The sequence below is a fragment of the Elephas maximus genome, chromosome 10 (genome assembly GCF_024166365.1).
Source record: "Elephas maximus indicus isolate mEleMax1 chromosome 10, mEleMax1 primary haplotype, whole genome shotgun sequence".
In the NCBI taxonomy this organism is placed as follows: domain Eukaryota; kingdom Metazoa; phylum Chordata; class Mammalia; order Proboscidea; family Elephantidae; genus Elephas; species Elephas maximus.
Genome location: NC_064828.1, coordinates 119556905 through 119578135, shown reverse-complemented (window position 1 = coordinate 119578135; position 21231 = coordinate 119556905). Strand labels below are relative to the sequence as shown.

Genomic DNA, 21231 nt, shown 5'->3' with positions numbered 1-21231 from the left:
CACACCCCGATGTGCCTCTGTCACCCCAGGACCACCAGGTCCACTCTCACAGAACGCAGCCCACCACCCTCCAGCACGCTGTCTAGGCCAGAACCCCAGTGCTGCCCTGGACCCTGGGGCCTGGACAGCACATGCTGGTCTCCACTGAGGCAGCCGGGCTCCAGTGCCATGTCCTTCACTCCCTGCCAAGCTGGTCCCCAAGCCCTCAAAGCCCAACTCCAAGAGGGCTGACAGGCCCCTCGATGTAGCCCCTGCCTGCCAGGACCCTCAACCCACATTCCACCCTCCTCAGGTTAAAGCCTTTGATGCTACTGGAGGGTGCTAAGAACCACTGAAGAGGGGGCCCAAAGGCAGACATCACTCTGCACGCTGACTGTGAGGCCTGGAGGGGCAAACGGGACTCAGGGAGCGCTGCCGGAAGGCAGCCGTGTCAGAAGGGAGCCCACACAAGAGGTCCAGATAAGGCAAAGGGGCATACCCAGAGGACTAGATGTCTGCAAGCTCTGCGGGGAGGGGCTCCAGGACAACCCCTGGGTGTGGGCCATCACTGGGACAGGAAAGGGAGAGGAGGCTAGCCTGGGAGACACCCCTGAGTTTGGCTTTTTAGCCCCAGAGATTTCCCAGTGGAGGGGCAGAAAAGGGTCTGGAGCCCTTGGCCAAGCCAGTCCTGCTGCCCACCCCAACTTCTGACTCTACTGGTCCTCCAGGGCTTGTGCATTTTAGATGTGACAAACACCACCTCCCCTGGGAGTCTTGCCACGTGCCATCCTGAGCTCTGTCGGGGAGAGCAAAGCCCTGGCTGTCCAGAGCCTGAGGCGCCCCCAACACCTCGCTCAAAATACACCTGTTAAAGAAGCAACATCAGGCAAGAATGGACCAAGTTGAAGCTGAGTGAGATGGCACAACCGGGCCAGCCACAGCCTCACCTAACTGGACAGCTGGACAACGGCGCTTTCCCTACCAAGCGGCCTTTCTGTGGCGGTAAACTTAGCGGGGCGATGGGAGGCAGGATTTGTTTATAAGATCTTGCTAAATGACCAGGCACTCTCAAACAGACCAAAGAGTGGACTGGCTGCAGCCAGCAGGACAAAGCGTCAAGACAGCACATCAAAAGCGTCCCGGGAGTTCACACCATCACGTCCTCTGTCGTGTGTCCTCCCAGGCCGCACACCCTGGCGGTCAGCCCCACGCCCTGAGGTCTTACGGCTGGAAGCCAAGGGAACGTGTGGTGCTCGGACGGGAGAACTGTCCTGAGTCTACTCTACCTCGCCGCATGCGGCTACGGACAGGTATGGGGCGCAGCGCAGAGGCGCGCCAGGTGCGCTCCGCAGAGGGGCCGCCAGAAGACCTGAGAGCCTCACAGACACCCCGTCTGGTCCAGCCGCCCCGGGCCCACCCCCGGCACGGGGACCCCGGCGGCCCGGGCCCACCCCCGGCACGGGGACCCCGGCGCCCCGGGCCCACCCCCGCACGGGGACCCCGGGCCAGGGACCTGGGCGCAGCGCCGCGCGTGTGCGAAGACAGGGCCCAGAGGCCCGGCGGTGGGAGGCCCGGGCCCTCCCCACCCCCACGGGGCCGGCGGGCAGGCGAGGCCGAGCAGGTGCGCGGAGACAAAGCGCGGCCCGGCGCCCCGAGCGCCGACGGGTCCCGCGGCCGGCGGGCGTACCTGGGCACGCAGCTGGGGCTGGAGCCGTCCACCTCCCCGGTGGCGAACAGGTTCATGGGCACGGGCGTGTTGAGCGCGCCGGGCGCGGGCCCGGCCAGGCCGGGGCGGCCCCGCTCGGCCATGGCGCCGCCGCTCCGCTGGGCGGCTGGGCTGCGGCCGGCGGGCGGCGCGGAGGGCGGCGGCGCGGTCACATGGGGGCGCGCGGCGGGCGCGGGCCGGGCGGGCCGGACGTGGACGGCCGGGCGTCGGAGGCTGCGGCCGCTCCCGCCCCGCCCCGCCCGCCGCCGCCCCGCCCCCGCGCGCGCCCGCCGCGCGCGCCCGCCGCGCGGCCCCGGCCCCCCGGCCGGCGACGCCGATTGGCTGGCCGGAGCGCGAGCTCGCCGAGCGGGCCCAATCACGGCCGGCGCTGCGCCCGCCGGAAGTGAGGTCGGCGCCCTCCCCCCGCGCTCGCGCGGGCCCCGACGCTCCCTGGGGCGCGTGTCCGCGCGCCTGCGCACAGCCCCGCCCGGCGCGCCCCGCCCCGCCCCCTGGGAGCGCGCCCTCGGGGCTTCTGGCCGCCGGCACGAGCGCCCCGCTCTTCCCGGCCGCCGCCGCCGCGCCCCCGGGGCCCCCGCCGTCCTCCCCGTCTCCGGGCTCTCGTGTCACTGCGTACCCCGTGCCCTGAGGTCGGAGGGCAGGATCGCGGGCGCGCGTTGCCCGGCTAGTCTGCGGGGCCCCGGGGGTGCCAGGCTGCGCGTCTTTGGGCACTGATCCCCGGACCCCTTTATGTCCTAGCTTCCCGTTGTCCAGCGGGCGTCTCGGACAATCGACAGCAAACGCCTGGGAGCGGGACGGCCCCCGGGACCCTCCCCCGAGGGCGAACTTGGGGGCCCAGGCAGGCAGAAGGCCAGGACCGGCGCCACCCTCCGCGCCCAGCCGAGCTGGGGGGCGGGGAAAGGCCCCAGAGGAAAGGCGGCTTTGCTGGGGGCAGGGGAACCGAGGCGGAGCGCCCCCCTTCTTTGGTGGCAGGCCTGGCCAGAGTCACCGGATCCTGCTCTGAGACTGAGAAGCTTCCTGGCAGCCCCCTGCTCCTCGTGTCCCCATATCGCACAGTTGCTTTTCCCCGTCCTCCTGTTTGTGCCTGGTCCTCTCTAAGTGGTTTTATTGAAACTCCCCGGCCGGGCAAATGGACTGCTCCGTCTCCACACAGGCCCCCAGCGGCTCCCTCCTTTGCCTCCAGCTGTAACTTCTGTATCTCTGGCTGCAAACAGCTGCGCTGCCGAGAGCGGGTCACACTTTGGAGAGAACAAGAGGCTCAGTGTTTCCCACATGTTCCGAGGGTCGCTCTGTCCTTGGCCAGCTGACCGGGTGTTATCTTACACTGCGGCTCCTGCTGCCCGTGGCTCTCACACCTAGGACTTGGGGCAGGCAGGAGGGGATGACTGTTCAGAGGACGGTGCCAGTGCTCCGTGGGGACGCATTGTCTTTGGGGGCCAGCCAGAGACAGGCACCCATTGAGTCCAGCTTTGGCAAGCTGCTCTGAGGGACAGGATGAGGGTGCAGTGGCAGTCAAATGAATGGACCACCTGACACACTGTGTCTGTGGCTCTAGGATCTGAGCCCAGGCAAGAAGCACAACTGGGGGTCAGGTGAGGAAATGGGGGACCAAGTATGCATGTGGAGCGTTGGCACTGGACACCAGCTGCCACCGCGGAGCTGTGCACCTCCTCCGCTCCAGGCACTGTTCCCAGCCGTTAATCAACACAACAGCCCTGTCTCCATCCAGGCTGGGAGTCTCGCCTGTCACCCCAGGACCAGCAGATGAGGAAACTGTGGCGCGCCAAGGTTATACCACAGCTCCTGAGCTGTGACTGCTGAAGGGAGGTGCCGGGGTGTGACCCTTGCATCCTGGTCCAGAGCCCATTCAAGCATCCGCTGATGCAGAAATGCTTACATACAGGGAGGCAGGGGCACAGAGCACACTTTTTTACCTGGTATCCTATTTGTGGGTTAGTTTTTTTAAAACGTGGAGTAATATGTACAGCCCACCACCCATCTGTCCCTTTGTCGTACCGTAATGGCTTGCGTGTTGCTATGAAGATGGAAATGATGCCACCTATATTTCAAATACCAGCAGCGTCACCAACAGTGGACAGGTTTCAACAGAGCTTCCAGACTAAGAGAGACTGGGAGGAAAGGCCTGGTGATCTACTTCCAAAAATTAGCCGATGAAAACCGTGTAGAGCACAACAGAACATCGTCTGATACAGTGCTGGACGATGAGCCCCTAGGTTGAAAGTCATTCGGTGTACACGGTGCTAGAAGACGAGCCCCTAGGTTGGAAGTCATTCGGTGTACACGGTGGTGCTAGAAGACGAGCCCCTAGGTTGGAAGTCATTCGGTGTACACGGTGCTAGAAGACGAGCCCCTAGGTTGGAAGTCATTCGGTGTACACGGTGGTGCTAGAAGACGAGCCCCTAGGTTGGAAGTCATTCGGTGTACACGGTGGTGCTAGAAGACGAGCCCCTAGGTTGGAAGTCATTCGGTGTACACGGTGGTGCTAGAAGACGAGCCCCTAGGTTGGAAGTCATTCGGTGTACACGGTGGCCACAACAATGGGCTGGAGCATACCAGTGGGGAAGACAGCACAGTATCGGGCCACGTTTCCTCCTGTTGTACGTGGGTCACCGTGAGTTGGAGCTAACCCCACAGCAACTGACAACATGGACGCCAAGGTGTTAGCAATGATGGGATCATGGGTTGGTTTTTATTTTCTTTGTGCTCTTCTGTGATTTCCAAGGTGGACAGGTAACACTTAGGTAAAGGGTCACTCTTTGAGCTAGAACCTGTCCCTCCACATTGTCTTCCTCTGTATTTGACAATGGCACTGTGTTCATCTTCCCCTTAGGACTCTGAGACCCACAATGAATACTGTGGAGCCTGAGAGGAAGCCCTTCCAGTGAGCCTGGCCTTGTTTACCCGGCCCCCTCCAGATATTTTGAACCACTTGCCATTTCTTATGACTTTTTCTGAAGTAATCCTGGTGACACAATGGTTAAGCACTCAGCTGCTAGTGGGAAGGTAGGAGGTTTGAAGCCAGCCAACAGCTCCCCAGTCTTTTCTCATAAAGATTGTTGTCGTTAGATGCCATCCAGCCGGTTCTGACTCATAAAACAGAATGAAACGCTGCTGAGTCCTGCACCATTCTCACAATAGTTACACTTGAGCCCATTTGCAGCCACTGTGTCAGTCCATCTCCTTGAGGGTCTTCCTCTGTTTCACTGACCCTGTATTTTACCAAGCATGGTGTCCTTCTCCAGGGAATGGTCTGCAGGCCACCCTGGGGGTGGGAGGGCCGGGTTGGGAGTGGCTTGGAGGAAAGGGCCACTCAGAGCCCTGGGGTCCCAGGAGGACACCCTGGAAAAGCTGATGATGACCAGCCTGCATGGCAGCCTCCCCAATGCCTCCGTTTATAGGGCCGATTTGACTTCTGCAGCGTCAAGGAGACATAAGCTCCGACTCCTCATCAGGGGCCAAGGTCGCACCTGGCGGCCCCTTTCCTGGGGTCCCGCCCCTGGTCGCTGAGTCCCACTGCCTGCAGTTCCGGCTCCTGCGTTTCTAGTTGGGTGCTTGGAGATGGAGAGCGCGGCTCAGCCCTGGTTCATTTGTCAGCCTGAGTTCACCGTGGCGCGCGCCAGGGTGGCGGCGTGATGGAGCAGAAGGCCCTTGCGGCCGCGCCCCCAAGAGACCTGCTCCCTGTGCGGGGACCGCGGGGACCCCTCCGGCGCCGGGACCTCGGAGCCCCCTCTGCTGGTACAAGGACCAAGAGATGCGTCTTCGCGCCTGAAGCGCCGCGGAGCTGCGTCGGGAGGAGGGTCCGCACCTCTGTGCCTCTGCGCTATCGCTGGGAGACTCCAGCTGGTGAAGTGAGTGACCAGGGCCTTGGCACTGGTCAGCTCTGTGGCTTCTGACTGCTTGGGCTGGTGGCTCTGCAGCGCCTTCTCCTGGCGCAGGAGAGCTGTGATAAGAAGTGGATGGCCACTGGGCCATTCCCTATGACAGTGAAGCCTGGGATGGGAGAGTGTTTAAGGGGAATAAGGGTGACAAGGCCACGTCCAGGAGGCAAGGGGCCATGTTATTAACAGGCATATTGATTACATAATACTTATAGATAAAGAGGCTCTGACAGGAAATGGCCCTTTCAGTGGGTGTGAGGGGAAACCTCTCACAGTGCAGGGTGCCAGGGGTAGGAAGGGGAAAGGGCCAGAGGAGGGAACAGTCACAGGCACTAGAAGGAGAGAGTGGTATGGGGGGACCTCCACTAAAGGGCTGTGACCTTCCAGCGAGGGCCGGGCCAGCCCGTGGTGACCCCCAAGGGAACGAGCACTCAGGCCTCACTCTCCTCTGACCCCCAGAAGCCCAGAGGCAAGGGAGCCCATTCATGCAGAGGGCCCTGACCTGTGCCAGGCCGGTCCCTGTGGCTAGCCGAGCAATGCCTGGGACCCAGGAGCAGCTAGAGAGCTGTCAGGAATTGAATTGTGTCCCCGAAAAATGTGCGCCAACTTGACTAGGCCCTGATTCCCAGTATTGTGTGATTGGCCACCATTTTGTCACCTGATGTGGTTTTCCTACCTGCTGTAAATGCTGCCTTTATGACATTAGTGAGGCAGGATTAGAAGCAGTTATATTAATGAGCCAGGACTCAGTTTGCAAGATTAGGCTGTATCTTAAATCAATCTCTTTTGAAATATAAAAAAGAGAAGCAAGCAGAGACACGGGGGACCTCATACCACCAAGAAACAAGAACCAGGAGAATAGCACGTCATTTGGACCTGGGGTCCCTGCACTGAGAAGCCCTTAGAGATTGATGACAAGGACTTTCCCCCAGAGCCAACAGAAAGAGAGAGCCTTACCCTGCAGCTGGCACCCTGAATTTGGACTTCTAGCCTCCTAGACTGTTAACAGAATAAATTTCTCTTTGTTAAAGCCATCCACTGGCGGTATTTCTGTTACAGCAGCACTAGATGACTACGACAATGCCCATGTGATGAATGAGCAAATAAATAGGGAGAAGATGACAGACTAGCAGGACAGCCGAGGCATGACAACCTCACTAGCCACCACCATGCAGACAATAAAACGGAAGAAACCCGGGTTTTATTCCTGGCCAATACACCTCATGTGCAGCAGTCGAAGCTTGGATGTTGCTATGATGCTGAGCAGGTTTTGGCAGAGCGTCCAGACTAAGACAGACCAGGAAGAAAGGCCTGGCAAGCTACTTCCTAAAATCAGCCAGTGAAAACTGCATGGATCACAACGGTTAGATTTATAATCCGTTATGGGGATGGTACAGGACTGGGCAGCTTTTCGTTGTGATGGGTCTTGGGGTGGCCATGAGTTGCGGGTCTGTTTGACAGCAGCTGATGACAGCAACAATTCTTTAAAGGATAGAGAGTTTTTGTTTGAGATTATGAGAAAAATTTGAAATATATAGTAGTGATGGGTATATAACCTTGTGAATGTACTTAATGCCACTGACTTGTACACTCAAACATGACTAAAATGGTAAATTTTAAGTTATGTATATTTTACTACAATTAAAAAAAACATAAAAAGCATCAAATATGAGAAAACTGCCTCTGGATATGAAGTCACTTTCTGAGAATAAAAACACAGAGAAATTATGAAGGTTTGCCTGCTAGGAAGTGTTAAATGTCCCTTCAGCCAAAAATCTACCATAAACAAAGTTAAAAGGCAAGCGGGAAATATTTACAGAGTACATTGCAGGCAAAGATTGATGTACTTGGTATGTGACAGTCTCTTGCAGATCAATAGGAAACATGGCAGAGGGTGGAAAGGTGTCCCAAAGGCGGGCTGCTGGGTCCTGCATCACCCTCATGATCCCCGGGCAACAGACCCACAATTATACTAGGTCTGCTGGAAGTCACGGAAGTAAAACTCCAACATGCAGAGAGGCTGTGTTCTGCCTGCCAGGTTGCCGGGTTGGCATAGGTGTGGCGAGTGGGTCCACGGCACATGGTGAGGGGTGACACCAGCCCTCCTTTGGAAAACCATTGGAGAACAGACTAAGAGCTCTCAGGACAACCCAATCACAAAATGGGCAAAGGACTTGAACAGACATTTCACCAATGAGGATATTTGAATGGCCAAAGAGCACATGAAAAGATGCTCAATGTCATTAGCCATTAAACCTCCCCCCAAAACCAAACCCACTGCCGTCCAGTTGATTTAGACTCTTAATGACCCTACAGGACAGAGTAAAACTGTGCCATAGGGTTTCCAAGGCTGTAATCTTTAGGAAGCAGACTGTCACGTCCTTCTCCTGCAGAGTGGCTGGGGGTTCAAACCACCAACCTTTCGGTTAGCAGCTGAGCTCTTTAACCACTGCACCACCAGGCTTCTTCATTAGCCATTACCCCAAACCAAACCTGTTGCTGTTCAGTCGATTTCGACTCATAGCGACCCTATAGGACAGAATAGAACTGCCCCAGAGGGTTTCCAAGGCTGTAACCTTTACGGAAGCAGACTGCCACATCTTTCTCCCATGAAGCTGATAGTGGGTTCGAATCACAGACGTTTTGGTTAGCAGCCAAGGGCTTAAGATGCAAATCGAAACCACAATAAGATACCACCTCACCCCCATTAGAATGGTATGATTTAAGAGAAAAAAAAAAGGAAAAGCACAGGTGCTGAAGAGGTTGTGGGGAAACATGAACTCTCATCCACTCCTGGTGGGAAGGTAAAATGATGAAGCAACTGAGGGGAACAGTTTGATGGATCCTCAGAAGTTGAACATAGAACTGCCACATGACCCAGCACTCCCACTCCTAGGTCTCTACCCAGAAGAAGAGAAGGTGAGAACACAAACAGAAACCTGCACACCAGTGTTCACTGCAGCATTTGTCACTAGAGGTGGAAACAACCGAAATGTCCATCAACAGATGACGGATTAACACGATGTAGTAGACGCACACTGTGTGATACCACTCAGCCATAACGAGAAATGAAGTCCTGGTGCAGGCCACAACGCCACCCTGCGCCAAGTTAGTCACAAAAGGACAGATCCTGGATGAGCTCACTTACATGAAATAAGAAATATACAGAAACCAAAGGTCCTTAGTGGTTACCGGGTGGGCTGCACAGCTCCTAGGAATGCAATCGCCGCACTGAGTTGTAAGTGTAGAATTTGCTGCAGTGGTGTGGGTTTTGGTATGTATATTTTCACCACAATTAAAAAAAAAAAAAAAAAAGCTCTGAGGAGCCACAGACTGCTTCTCCCTCTGGTGACACTGTGGGTGGCCCGAGGTCACCACCCTCAGACAAGCACGGGAAAGGCACTCAGCAGGAGGCTCAGCCCAGCAATGGGGACTGGTTAGCTGAGCCACGGAACAGTCCCTGATGGAACATTCTAGAGCTATGAGAAAGGTTAATATGCCATAACTGACATGGAAAACTGCTCACAGTATTGTTTTATGTTGGTTGTTGTGGAGTCAATTCTGACTCATGGTTATCCCAGACCTGGAGAATGTGTGTGATCTTTGTATTTAAATTTTAATATTTTTCTGGATTTTCCACAATGCAAGTATTGTCATAACAAGTGAATAATGATTTAAACATTGTAAAAGAAAGGAAAACACTAAGATTATAATGCAAAAATCAGCAAAGGAGGCAAAACATCAGTGGCTGCAGCACTTACGAATGAACGCTAAATCTCCATGATATTCGAAAAAATGTTTGAATGATTCCTGTGTGTTTTTTAGATATCCTTTATTTTTCTAATGCCCTACGATTAGCAGATGTTATTTTGGTAATCTGGAAGCAACGTTATTTCTTCAAACAAGGAAATAAAGTCAGCCGTACTGAGGGAGCCTCGAAACCCAGATTTTATCCTGGAGCAAGTGGAAAAGTGGGGGGACTGTGGGCTTTTGAGCAAAAAGAGACCTGAGTGGTACAAATTGAAAGATTTGTGTAGCTGGCTCGGGGCTCAAGAGACAGGGAAGCAGGGAGAAGCTGCAGGGTCCTCCGCATGCTTCAGGGTTGGCCTGGGCAGTGGTAATGGAGGCAGAAAGGACAGGTGCAATTGAGAACAATTGGGAAGGCTGACTTGGTGACCACCTCCATTTAGGGAGGTAGAAGAATTAAATGGATAGATGATAGATATATAGATAGAGAGACGATAGATAGCTAGATAGAGATGATAGATGGCTACAGAGATAGACAGACAGAAAACAGATAGATCAGACAGACAGATGGCTCTGTAGAGTTGTCCCCAACTCATAGTGATCCCTGTGCAACAGAACAAAATGTTGCCCAGTCCTGCACCATCCTCACAATTGCTGGCATGTTCAAGTCCATCCTCGTGTCCCTCCCTCTCCTGAGGCTCTTGGTGAGGTCAGAAGGATGATACGAAGCCAATCCATCTCACCAAGGATCTCCCTTGCCCTTTCTGGCTGACTACTTCACCACACGTCATGTCCTCCTCCAGCAATTGATCTTTCCTGATGAGGTATCCAAAGCAAGAGTCAGACAGTGCTCTGTTGTGATCCATAAGGTTTTCATCGGCTAATTTTCAGAAGAAGAGAAAGAGACAATTACAGAAAACATTCCCCAGGAGTTCCCAGACCTTGAACACTAATTGGATTCACCCTGACGGGTCCTGTTAGGGAGTAAGCTTAACTGCAAAGGGAGGGAATTAACCAGCGGCACACCTAGCGGCAGACTCGGGGGAAGAACGGGCTGATTGGACTCAAGGGATCGGTGTGAGCTTTGGATCAGCCTCATGACCTCACCAAGAGCCTCAGGAGACGGTGGGGTACAGGAATACCCACACCCAAGGGGAGAAACTTACCCCATCCAGCACATAAAAAACCACTTTTGGCCAGGAGATTATGTGTTTGCACAGAATATAAAATTTGCAATAGGCTGGAACTTTGCAAAGATAGGCTTGCCTATATTGCAAGACTGCGTGTTGATTTGTCAAAACCCATTGACCATATTATCCAGCAATTCCACTCCTAGGTACATACCCAAAAGACTTGAAAGCAGAAACAGAGATACTTATACACCAATGTTCATTGAAGTATTATTCACAACAGCCAACAAGTAGAAACAGCCCAAATCTCCAACAGTAGGTGAATGGATAAACAAACTGTGGTCCATCCATACAAGGGAACATTACTCAGCCATAAAGAGAAACGGAGTTCTGATACATGCTACAACATGGAATAACCTTGCTGAAATTGTGCTGAGTGAAATCCCATGTATATGAAATATCCAGAAATAGGGAAATGCAGACAGACCAGTTTATTAGTGGTTACCAGGGGTGTGTGTTATGGATTGAATTGTATCCCCCCAAAATGTGTGTCAATTGGCTAAGCCATGATTCCCAGTATTGTGTGATTGTCCACCAGTTTGTCATTTGATGTGATTTTCCTATGTGTTGTAAAACATACCACTATGATGTTAATAAGGCAGGATTAGAGGCAGTAATGTTAATGATGTAAGACTCAATCTACAAGATTAGGTTGTATTTTGAGTGAATCTCTTTTGAGATATAAAAGAGAAAATCTAGCAGAGAGACAGAAGTAACTCATACCACCAAGAAAGTAGCACCAGGAGGGGAGCATGTCCTTTGGACCTGGGGTTCCTGAGCTGACAAGCTCCTAGACCAGGAGACAATTGATGACAAGGACCTTCCTATAGAGCCAAAAGAGAGAGAATGCCTTTCCCTGGGGCTGGGGCCCTGAATTTGGACTTCTAGCCTACTAGACTGTGATAGAATAAATTTCTGCATGTTAAAGACATCCATTTGTGGTATTTCTGTTATAGCAATACTGAATAATTAAGTAGTTAACACCTCAGCATAAAGAAAACAAAAATCCTTACAACTGGATCAATAAGCAACATCATGATAAACAGAGAAAATTTGGAAGTTGTCAAGGATTTCATCTTACTTGGATCCACAATCAACGCCCATGGAAGCAGCAGTCAAGAAATCAAATGATGCATTGCATTGGGTAAATCTGCTGCAAAGGACCTCTTTAAAGTATTGAAAAGCAAAGATGTAGGAGGTGGGGCCAAGATGGCAGAGTAGTCAAAGGCTTCCTGTCGTTCTTCTTAAAACAAAGACCCAGGAAAACAAGTGAATTGATTATATATGACAGTCTAGGAGCCCTGAACATCAAGGACAAAGGTGAGGAATTGGACTGAGTGGCAGGGGGAAGGAGAGACAGTTCAGAAGCAGCAAGGAGTTGCCTGACTTAACCTGGCTGGCACCGGCACCCTGAAGGCCACATAAGCTGGCACGAGCAGCGAGGCAAGGAGTGGCACTCAGGATGTGTTTTCCATGTCAGGAGAGACCAAGCGGTGGAGAGCTACTCACGCCTTCAGAATCAGTGAGAAGCAGCGCTCAATTGGCGAAAGATAAGTACAAGCCTCTAACCTACCGCGCCAAAAAAAAAAAAACCCATTTTGGAAAGTACCTCTCTCCCATTTACCCGCCCCCTCCCTGTTCTGCTCTGGGTCCTGGTCCAGCTTCAGTGATTGCTGTACTCCTTGGGCCTGAAGTAGGACCCATCACACACTCTGAGCCATTCTACTGGCTTTGGAGAGGGAACGAATTAACAAACAGGAGAAAATAATCTGCCAGCCCCTAAGCTGGGAAGCCAAGGCAGGCACAGCCCCTATATCTAGGCACAGGCATAAGGGGTCCATGGATTTTGAATGCCTGTCAGAGTCCTTCATATGCCTTGCATAGGCCTGTGTGGGCCCACTTCAACAGCGTAGGCCTTCATTAGCACAGTATAACAGGGTATATACCTGAAGCCTATTTTCATCTGTATCTGCTATAAAGGGGAGTGGCAGATTTGTGACATTTGACACCGCCCTGCCCATTAAGCAGGGTCCTCACCTAACCACAACAAGGACCTGAGGACTGGTGGCTCCACACACTCTACCAAGCCACCCATGACAGGGGTCCAAGAATAAGTGGTGACTCCCAATCCTTACAGCCAACAGCACTGCGTGCCCATAGTCCAACTGCAACACCCACCTACTTACGTGCTCTAGGGAACAGGGACATACCTTCCACCCAGACCTCAGGGGCAGCAGTCAGCCCCCTGCCTTGATCAGCAGATGACCCCCTACTGCAGCCAGATATCTGTGCCTACTCCAATCACCCATGCCCATCTAGGACTGTAGGTGAGAGCCTGCACCACACACTTGGTGACTGATGACCTGGACACCTGAGCTGAATCCACACAAGAAAAGTAAATGGACTCCTGGGCTCACACACATGGTAACAGCTCTAGCCACCTGGAGACAGGATGTGAGAGCTTAAAAGACACCAATAATAGAACTAGATCACATGACCTGCCTATTTCGACTTATCAAAACAAAACAACGAGCTAAGACACAGTACGCAAACACAAAATAAATAAACATAATAACTTATTGATGGCTCAAAGACAACAGTCAATAACAAATCACATAAAGAGGCAGACCACGAAGTCTTCAGCAAGCCACTAAAACAAAGACTCGAGAATCCTTCCAGAGGAAGGTAACTTCTTGGAATTACCGGAGGTAGAATCCAAAAGACTAATATACAGAACTCTTCAAGAGATCAGAAAGGAGAACAGACAAAAGGCAGAACAAGCAAAGGAACACACAGAGCAATAGAGGAACTTAAGACGGTTATACAGGAGCATAATGACAAATTTAACAGGCTGCAAGAATCCATAGAGAGACAGCAAACAGAAATCCAAAAGACTAAGAATAAAATTTCACAATTAGGCAACTCAATAGAAAGTCGTAGAAGCTGAATTGAGGCAATGGAAGTCGGAATTAGTGAGATTGAAGAAAAAGCACTTGACACCAACTTATTTGAGGAAAAATCAGATAAAAGAATTTAAAAAATGAAGAAACCCTAAGAATTATGTGGGGCTATATCAAAAGGAATAACCTACAAGTGATTGGGGTATGAGAACAGGAGGGGAGAACACAGAATACACAAAGAACTATTGAAGATTTGTTAGCAGAAAATTTCCCTGATACTGTAAAAGAGCTTCTATTCAACAAGTTCATCAAACCCCACATAAGGTAGATCCCAAAAGAAAGTCACCAAGACATATTATAATCAATCTTACCACAATCAAAGATAAAGAGAGAATTTTAAGAGTGGCTAGGGATAAACACCCCTACCCGTTTGTCCTTTTGTTGTACTGTGGGGGCTTCTGTGTTGCTGTGATGCTGGAAGCTATGCCACCGGCATTCAGATACCTGCAGGATCACCCATGGAGGACAGGTTTCAGCTGAGTTTCCAGACTCAGACTAGGAAGAAGGACCTGGCAGTCTACTTCTGGAAAGAACTAGCCAGAGAAAACCTTATGAATACCAAGAGAGCATTGTCTGATATAGTGTCGGAAGATGAGGCCCTCAAGTTGAAAGGCACTCAAAATATGACTGGGGAAGAGCTGCCTTCTCAAGGTAGAGTCGACCTTAATGACGTGGAGGAGTCAAACTTTCAGGACCTGCATTTGCTGATGTGGCACAACTCAAAATGAGAAGAAATGGCTGCAAACATCCATTAATAATCGGAACTTGAAATATATGAAGATGAATCTAGGAAAATTGGAAACCATCGAAAATAAAATGGAAAGCATAAAAATCGATATCCTATGCATTAGAGGTCTGATATGGACTGGTGTTGGTCATTTTGAATGGGACAATCATATGGCCTACTATGCCAGGAACGACAACGTGAAGAGGAATGGTGTTGCATTCGTCATCAAAAGGAACATCTTAAGACATATTCTGAAGTACAATGCTGTCAGGCACAGGATAATACCCACAGGCCTACAAGGAAGATGAGTTAATACGACTATTACTCACATTTACACACCAAACTCTAAGGCCAAAGACAAAGAAATAGAAGATTTTGACCAGCTTCTGCAGTCTGAAATTGATCAAACATGCAATCGGGATGCATTATAATTACTGGAGATTGGAATGCAAAAGTTGGAAACAAGAAGGGTCAGTAGTTGGAAAATACAACCTTGTTTGTAGAAATGATGCTGGAGATAGCATGAAAGAATTTTGCAAGGTCAGTGACTTCTTCACTGCAAATACCTTTTTTCATCAACATAAATGGTGACCCTATACATGGACCACGCCGACGGAATGCACAGGAACAAAACCAACTACCTCTGCGGAAAGAGGCGATGGAAAAGCTCAATATCATCAGCCAGAACAAGGCCAGGGGCCGACTGTGGATCAGATCATCAACTGGTCATATGCAAGTTCAAGTTGAGACTGAAGACAATTAGAACAAGTCAACAAGAGCCAGATATGACCTTGAGTATATCCCACCTGCATTTAGAGACTATCTCAAGAACAGATTTGACACACTGAACACTAATGACCAAAGACCTGATGAATTGTGGAATGACATCAAGGCTATCATACCCGAAGAAAGCAAGCAGTCACTAGAAAGACACGAAAGAAAGAAAAGACCAAAATAGATGTCAGAAGAGACTCTGAAACTTGCTTTTGAACATCGAGCAGCTAAGGCAAAAGGAAGAAGTGATGAAGAGAATTGGACAGAAGATTTCAAAGGGTGGATCGAGAAGACAAAGTATTATAATGACATGTGCAAAGAGCTGAAGATAGAAAGAAAACCAAAAGGGAAGAACACGTTCAGCATTTCTCAAGCTGAAAGAAACTAAAGAAAAAATGCAAGCCTCAGGTTGCAATACTGAAGGATTCTACGAGGGAAATATTAAACAACACAGGAAGCATCAAGTGAAGATGAAAGGAGTATACAGAGTCCCTATACCAAAAAGAATTGGTTGGCATTCAACCATTTCAAGAGGTACCATATGATCAGGAACTGATGGTACTGAAGGAAGAAATCCAAGCTGCACTGAAAAAAAAAAACTCACTAAAGGCAATAGAGAAAAATGAGGCTCCAGGAATTGACAGAGAATCAGCTGAGATGTTTCAGCAAATGGATGCAGCACTGGAAGTGCTCACTTTTCTATGGCAAGAAATTTGGAAGACAGCTACCTGGCCAACCAATTGGAAGAGATCCATATTTAAGCCTCTTCCCAAGAAAGGCGATTCAACCGAATGTAGAAATTATAGAACAATATCATTAATATCACACGCAAGCAAAATGTTGCTGAAGATCATTCAAAAACGGCTGCAGCAGTGTATTGACAGGGAACTGCCAGAAGTTCAGGCCAGATTCAGAAGAGGACGTGGAACCAGGGATATCATTGCTGATGTCAGATGGATCCTGGCTGAAAGCAGAGAATACCATTAACTGTGTTTTATCAACTATGCTAAGGCATTTGACTATATGGATCATAATAAATTATGGATGCCATTGAGAAGAATGGGAATTTCAGAACACTTGATTGTGCTCATGAGGAGCCTTTACATAGATCAAGAGGCAGTTGTTCGAATAGAACAAGGGGTACTGAGTGGTTTAAAGTTAGGAAACGTGTGTGTCAGTCTTGTATCCTTTCACCATACCTATTCAATCCTTCTGTTGTGCAAATAATCCAAGAAGCTGGACTATATGAAGAAGAACGGGGCATCAGGATTGGAGGAAGACTCATTAACAACTTGAGTTATGCAGATGACACAACCCTTCTTGCTGAATGTAAAGAGGACTTGAAGCACTTACTGATGAAGATCAAAGACCACAGCCTTCACTATGGATTCCACCTCAACATAAAGATCACAAAAATTCTCACAATTGGACCAGTAAGCAACATTATAACAAAAGGAGAAAAGATTGAAGTTGTCAAGGTTTTCATTTTACTTGGATCCACAATCAACAGCCATGGAAGCAGCAGTCAAGAAATCAAAAGATGCGTTGCACTGGGCAAATCTGCTGCAAAGGACCTCTTCAAAGTGTTGAAAAGCAAAATGTCAACTTGAGGACTAAGGTGCCTTGAATTTCTGGGAGTGATACTGCTACAGTAGCTTTTGAATGATCTTCAGCAAAATTTTGCTCTCATGTGATATTGATGATACTGTTCTGTAATTTCTGCATTAGGTTGAATCACTTTTCTTGGGAAGAGGCTTAAATATGGATCTCTTCCAGTTAGTTGGCCAGGTAGCTGTCTTTCAAATTTCTTGCCATGGACAAGTGAGCACATCCAGTGCTGCATCCATTTGTTGAAACATCTCAGTTGGTATTCCATCAGTTCCCAGATCCTTGTTTTTCTCCAGAGCCTTCAGTGTAGCTTGAACTTCTTGCTTCAGTACCATCGGTTCCTGATGATATGGTACCTCTTGAAATGGTTGAATGCCAACCAATTCTTTTTGGTATAGGGACTCTGTGTATTCCTTTCATCTTCTCTTGATGCTTCCTGTGTTGTTTAATATTTCCCTTGTAGAATCCTTCAGTATTGCAACCTGAGGCTTGCATTTTTTCTTTAGTTTCTTTCAGCTTGAGAAACGCCGAACGTGTTCTTCCCTTTTGGTTTTCTATCTTCAGCTCTTTGCACATGTCATTATAATACTTTGTCTTCTCGATCCACCCTTTGAAATCTTCTGTTCAATTCTCTTCATCACTTCTTCCTTTTGCTTTAGCTGCTCAATGTTCAAAAGCAAGTTTCAGAGTCTCTTCTGACATCTATTTTGGTCTTTTCTTTCTTTTTAATGACCGCTTGCTTTCTTCGTGTATGATAGCCTTGATGTCATTCCACAATTCATCAGGTCTTTGGTCATTAGTGTTCAGTGTGTCAAATCTATTCTTGAGACTGTCTCTAAATGCAGGTGGGATATACTCAAGGTCATATCTGGCTCTTGTTGACTTGTTCTAATTGTCTTCAGTCTCAACTTGAACTTGCATATGACCAGTTGATGCTCTGATCCGCAGTCAGCCCCTGGCCTTGTTCTGGCTGATGATATTGAGCTTTTCCATCGCCTCTTTCCGCAGATGTAGTCAGTTTTGTTCCTGTGTATTCCATCGGCGTGGTCCATGTATAGGGTCGCCATTTATGTTGATGAAAAAAGGTATTTGCAGTGAAGAAGTCACTGACCTTGCAAAATTCTTTCATGTTATCTCCAGCATCGTTTCTACGAGCAAGGTCGTATTTTCAACTATTGATCCTTCTTTTCCAACTTTTGCATTCCAATCTCCAGTAATTATTAATGCATCCTAACTGCATGTTTGATCAATTTCAGACTGCAGAAGCTCGTCAAAATCTTCAATTTCTTTATCTTTGGCCTTAGAGTTTGGTGTGTAAATTTGAATAATAGTCGTATTAACTCGTCTTCCTTGTAAGTGTATGGATATTATCCCATCACCGACAGTGTTGTACTTCAGAATAAATTTTGAATATTCTTTTTTATGATGAATGCAATGCCATTCCTCTTCAAGTTGTCATTCCCAGCATAGTAGACCATATGATTGTCCAATTCAAAGTAGCCAATACCAGCACATTTCAGCTCACTAATGCCTAGGCTATCGATGTTTATGCATTCCATTTCATTTTTGATGATTTCCAATTTTCCTAGATTCATACTTTGTACATTCCCCCTTCTGATTATTAATGGATGTTTGCAGCCATTTCTTCTCAATTTGAGTTGTGCCACATCAGCAAATGCAGGTCCTGAAAGCTTGACTCCTTCCACGTCATTAAGGTGGACTCTACTTTGAGGAGGCAGCTCTTCCCAGTCGTCATTTAAGTTCCTTCCAACCTGGGGGGCTCATCTTCCAGCACTATATCAGACAACGTTCCACTGCTATTCATAAGGTTTTCACTGGCTAATTCTTTCCAGAAGTAGACTGCCGGCTCCTTCTTCCTAGTTTGTGTTAGTCTGGAAGCTCAGCTGAAACCTGTCCGCTTTGTGTGACCCTGCTGGTATTTGACCTTGATTGTAGCATAGCTTCCAGCATCACAACAACACACAACCCCCCACAGTATGACAAACAACAGACAGGTGGATAGTAGATAAGTAGATAGTAGACAGGGATTATCTTAGGTGAAGGGAAGGACAACACACAGCACAGGAGAAGTCAGCGCCACAGGACTAAAGCCAAAGCTAAGCAGTTTCCTGAATACAACCAAACATTTCAACAGACAGCGTAGCAGGGGCCGGGGTCTGGGGACCACGGATGGCTTCAGGGAACATCTAGGTCAATTGGTGTAACAAAATTTATTAAGAAACCGTTCTTCATCCCACTTTGGTGACGATGTCTGGGGTCTTAAAAGGTAGTAAGCGGCCATCTAAGATGCATCAATTGGTCCCAACCCACCTGGAGCAAAGGAGAATGAAGAACACCAAAGACACAAGGAAAGTATTAGCCCAGAGACTCCCTTAACCTGAGACCGGAAGAACTAGATGGTGCCCAGCTACCACCAAGGAACTGTCCTGGCAGGGAACACAGCAGAGAGTACCTGATGGAGCAGGAGAAAAGTGGGGTGCAGAACTTAAATTCTAGTAAAAAGACCAGACTTAATGGTCTAACTGAGACTGGTGGAACCCCAGAGGACATGGCCCCTGGACTCTCTGTTAACCCAGAACTAAAATCATTCCCAAAGCCAACTCTTCAGACAAAGACTATGCTGGATTATAAGATATAAAATGATACTCGTGAAGGGTGTGCTTCTTAGCTCAAGTAGATACAGGAGACTAGTGGGCAGTTCCTGTCTGGAGGTGAGATGAGAAGGCAGAAAGGGATAGGAGCTGGTGGAATGGACACAGGAAATCTGGGGTGAGAAGGAGAAATGTGTGGCCACATTATAGGGATAGCAACTAGGGTCACATAACAATGTGTGTAAAAATTTCTGTATGAGAAATTAACTTGAGCTGTAAACTTTCACGTAAAGCACAATTAAAAAAAAAAAAAAAAAAGGAAAGATGTCCCTTTGAGGACCAAGGTGTGCCTGACCCGAACAATGGTATTTTCAATTGCTTCATCGCATGTGAAAGCTAGACAAAAAATAAGACTGAAGAACGGATGCCTTTGAATTATGACGTTGGCGAAGAATATTGACTATACCATGGACTGCCAGAAGAACGAATAAATCTGTTTTGGAAGAAGTACAGCCAGAACGCTCCTCAGAAGCGAGGATAGTAAGCCTTCGTCCCACAGACTTTGGACATGTTATCAGGAGGGACCAGTCCCTGGAGAACGACATCATGCTTGGTAAGTCAACAGAAAAGAGGAAGATTCTCAACTAGATGGATTGACACCGTGGCTGCAACAAGGGGCTCAAACGTAGGAAAGATTGTGAGGATGGCGCAGGGCCAGGCAGTGTCTCATTCTGTTGTACAAGGAGTCACTATGAGTCGGAACTGACTCCACGGCACTTAACAACACAACGACGTCACCTAACAACAGAAGCAGATGAGAGGGGAAAGGGAAGGTACTGCTTAAGGGGCACTGAGTTTCTGTTTGGAGTGATGGAAAATGTCTGGGAACGGACAGTTGGATAGTGGTCGTGGTTACAGATCATGGTGAATATAATTTAGGTCACTAAATCGGACATATGACTAAAATGGCAAATTTTTTGTTGTCGGTTTTACCACAATAGTACTCAAAAGAGAAAATAAATCTTGAAATCCCGCTCTTGCAGTGCACGCTGGACTGTTTGGGGTGAGCAGCCTGGTGGCCGCACCTCACTGTGAACTACATCCAGATGAAGGGAGAGGGGAGTGGAGAGAGAGAGACGGAGGGGATCACGCAGAACTCCGCGCTAATTACAGAATCAATGTGCAGGGTATAAGGGCTTCAATGTCCAATTCTCTCAACTTTATTTTGTATTTGAAGTTTTTCGTAAAAAGATGTGGGGGAAACTGTCTAGCTGCAATTTAATGGCCCCCCAGTTCTGGGCTGTGTATTCTCCCAGGTATGGTCCTGGGGGAAGAGTGAGCCTGGTAGGGCCCGAGGTGGGAACCAGCTTGTCACATGCCCAGCTACCTGCTCCTGCTCAGTCTCTGAGCACCTGTGCTTTTTCAGGTCTGTTCCCAGTGTGGCAAAACACTCTGTGCTCCTAAGACTGAGCTGGGTTAAGAGGTAAACCATAGACTATGTGAAAAACTGGGGCTCCTGAGAAGAATTCTGGGGCCTTGGCACAGAAAGGAACCGTCTTCCAGCAAGCTGGGGTGCCACCTGGCCCCCTGTAGTACCTGCTGCAGCCCCTCCTGACACCTCACCCTGACCAGCGCCCCTCCTTCCCTCATTGCAGCGTATATTGGGGTCATTATCAGCTAAGGTTTGGAGGCTCCTGTCACGGAGTCTTCTATAAAGACACTGTCCTAACCTTGGGGTCTGCTCCCTGGGGACACCCGTAGTACAGAAGCTGCTCCCACAGGTGGCTCTCTGCAGTCCCCTGGACCCTGTGAATGGTGAGCTGACTGGGGCCCATTGGTGTGTGTCTGGGGAGGTGACACTTTGACTTTTGGGTCCCTGCAGGCCTCTTGCAGGCAGGGCCCCAGAGGATGGGGACAGTGCGGCACCTGGGGCCCCGTGGTCATTTCATTTGCCAAGTTCAATCATTAAAAAGTTGTGGGCAAATCAGGTACTTATTTATTTGCCCCCTTTT

General features: G+C 49.3%; 1 protein-coding gene across 4 annotated transcripts in view; it reads right to left on the bottom strand.

The window, feature by feature from the left end:
- Positions 1-1811, bottom strand: part of PACS2 (phosphofurin acidic cluster sorting protein 2) — a 90996-nt gene extending 89185 nt beyond the window's left edge. For all 4 annotated transcript variants that reach the window (XR_007518873.1, XM_049897764.1, XM_049897765.1 and 1 more), the window contains exon 1: positions 1667-1811. Coding sequence is in view for 3 of the 4 variants with exons in the window: in XM_049897764.1 (XP_049753721.1) it covers positions 1667-1788 (122 nt within the window). In the remaining variant the exon portion in view is untranslated. The remainder of the gene's footprint in view (positions 1-1666) is intronic.
- Between the last annotated feature and the right edge of the window lie 19420 nt (positions 1812-21231).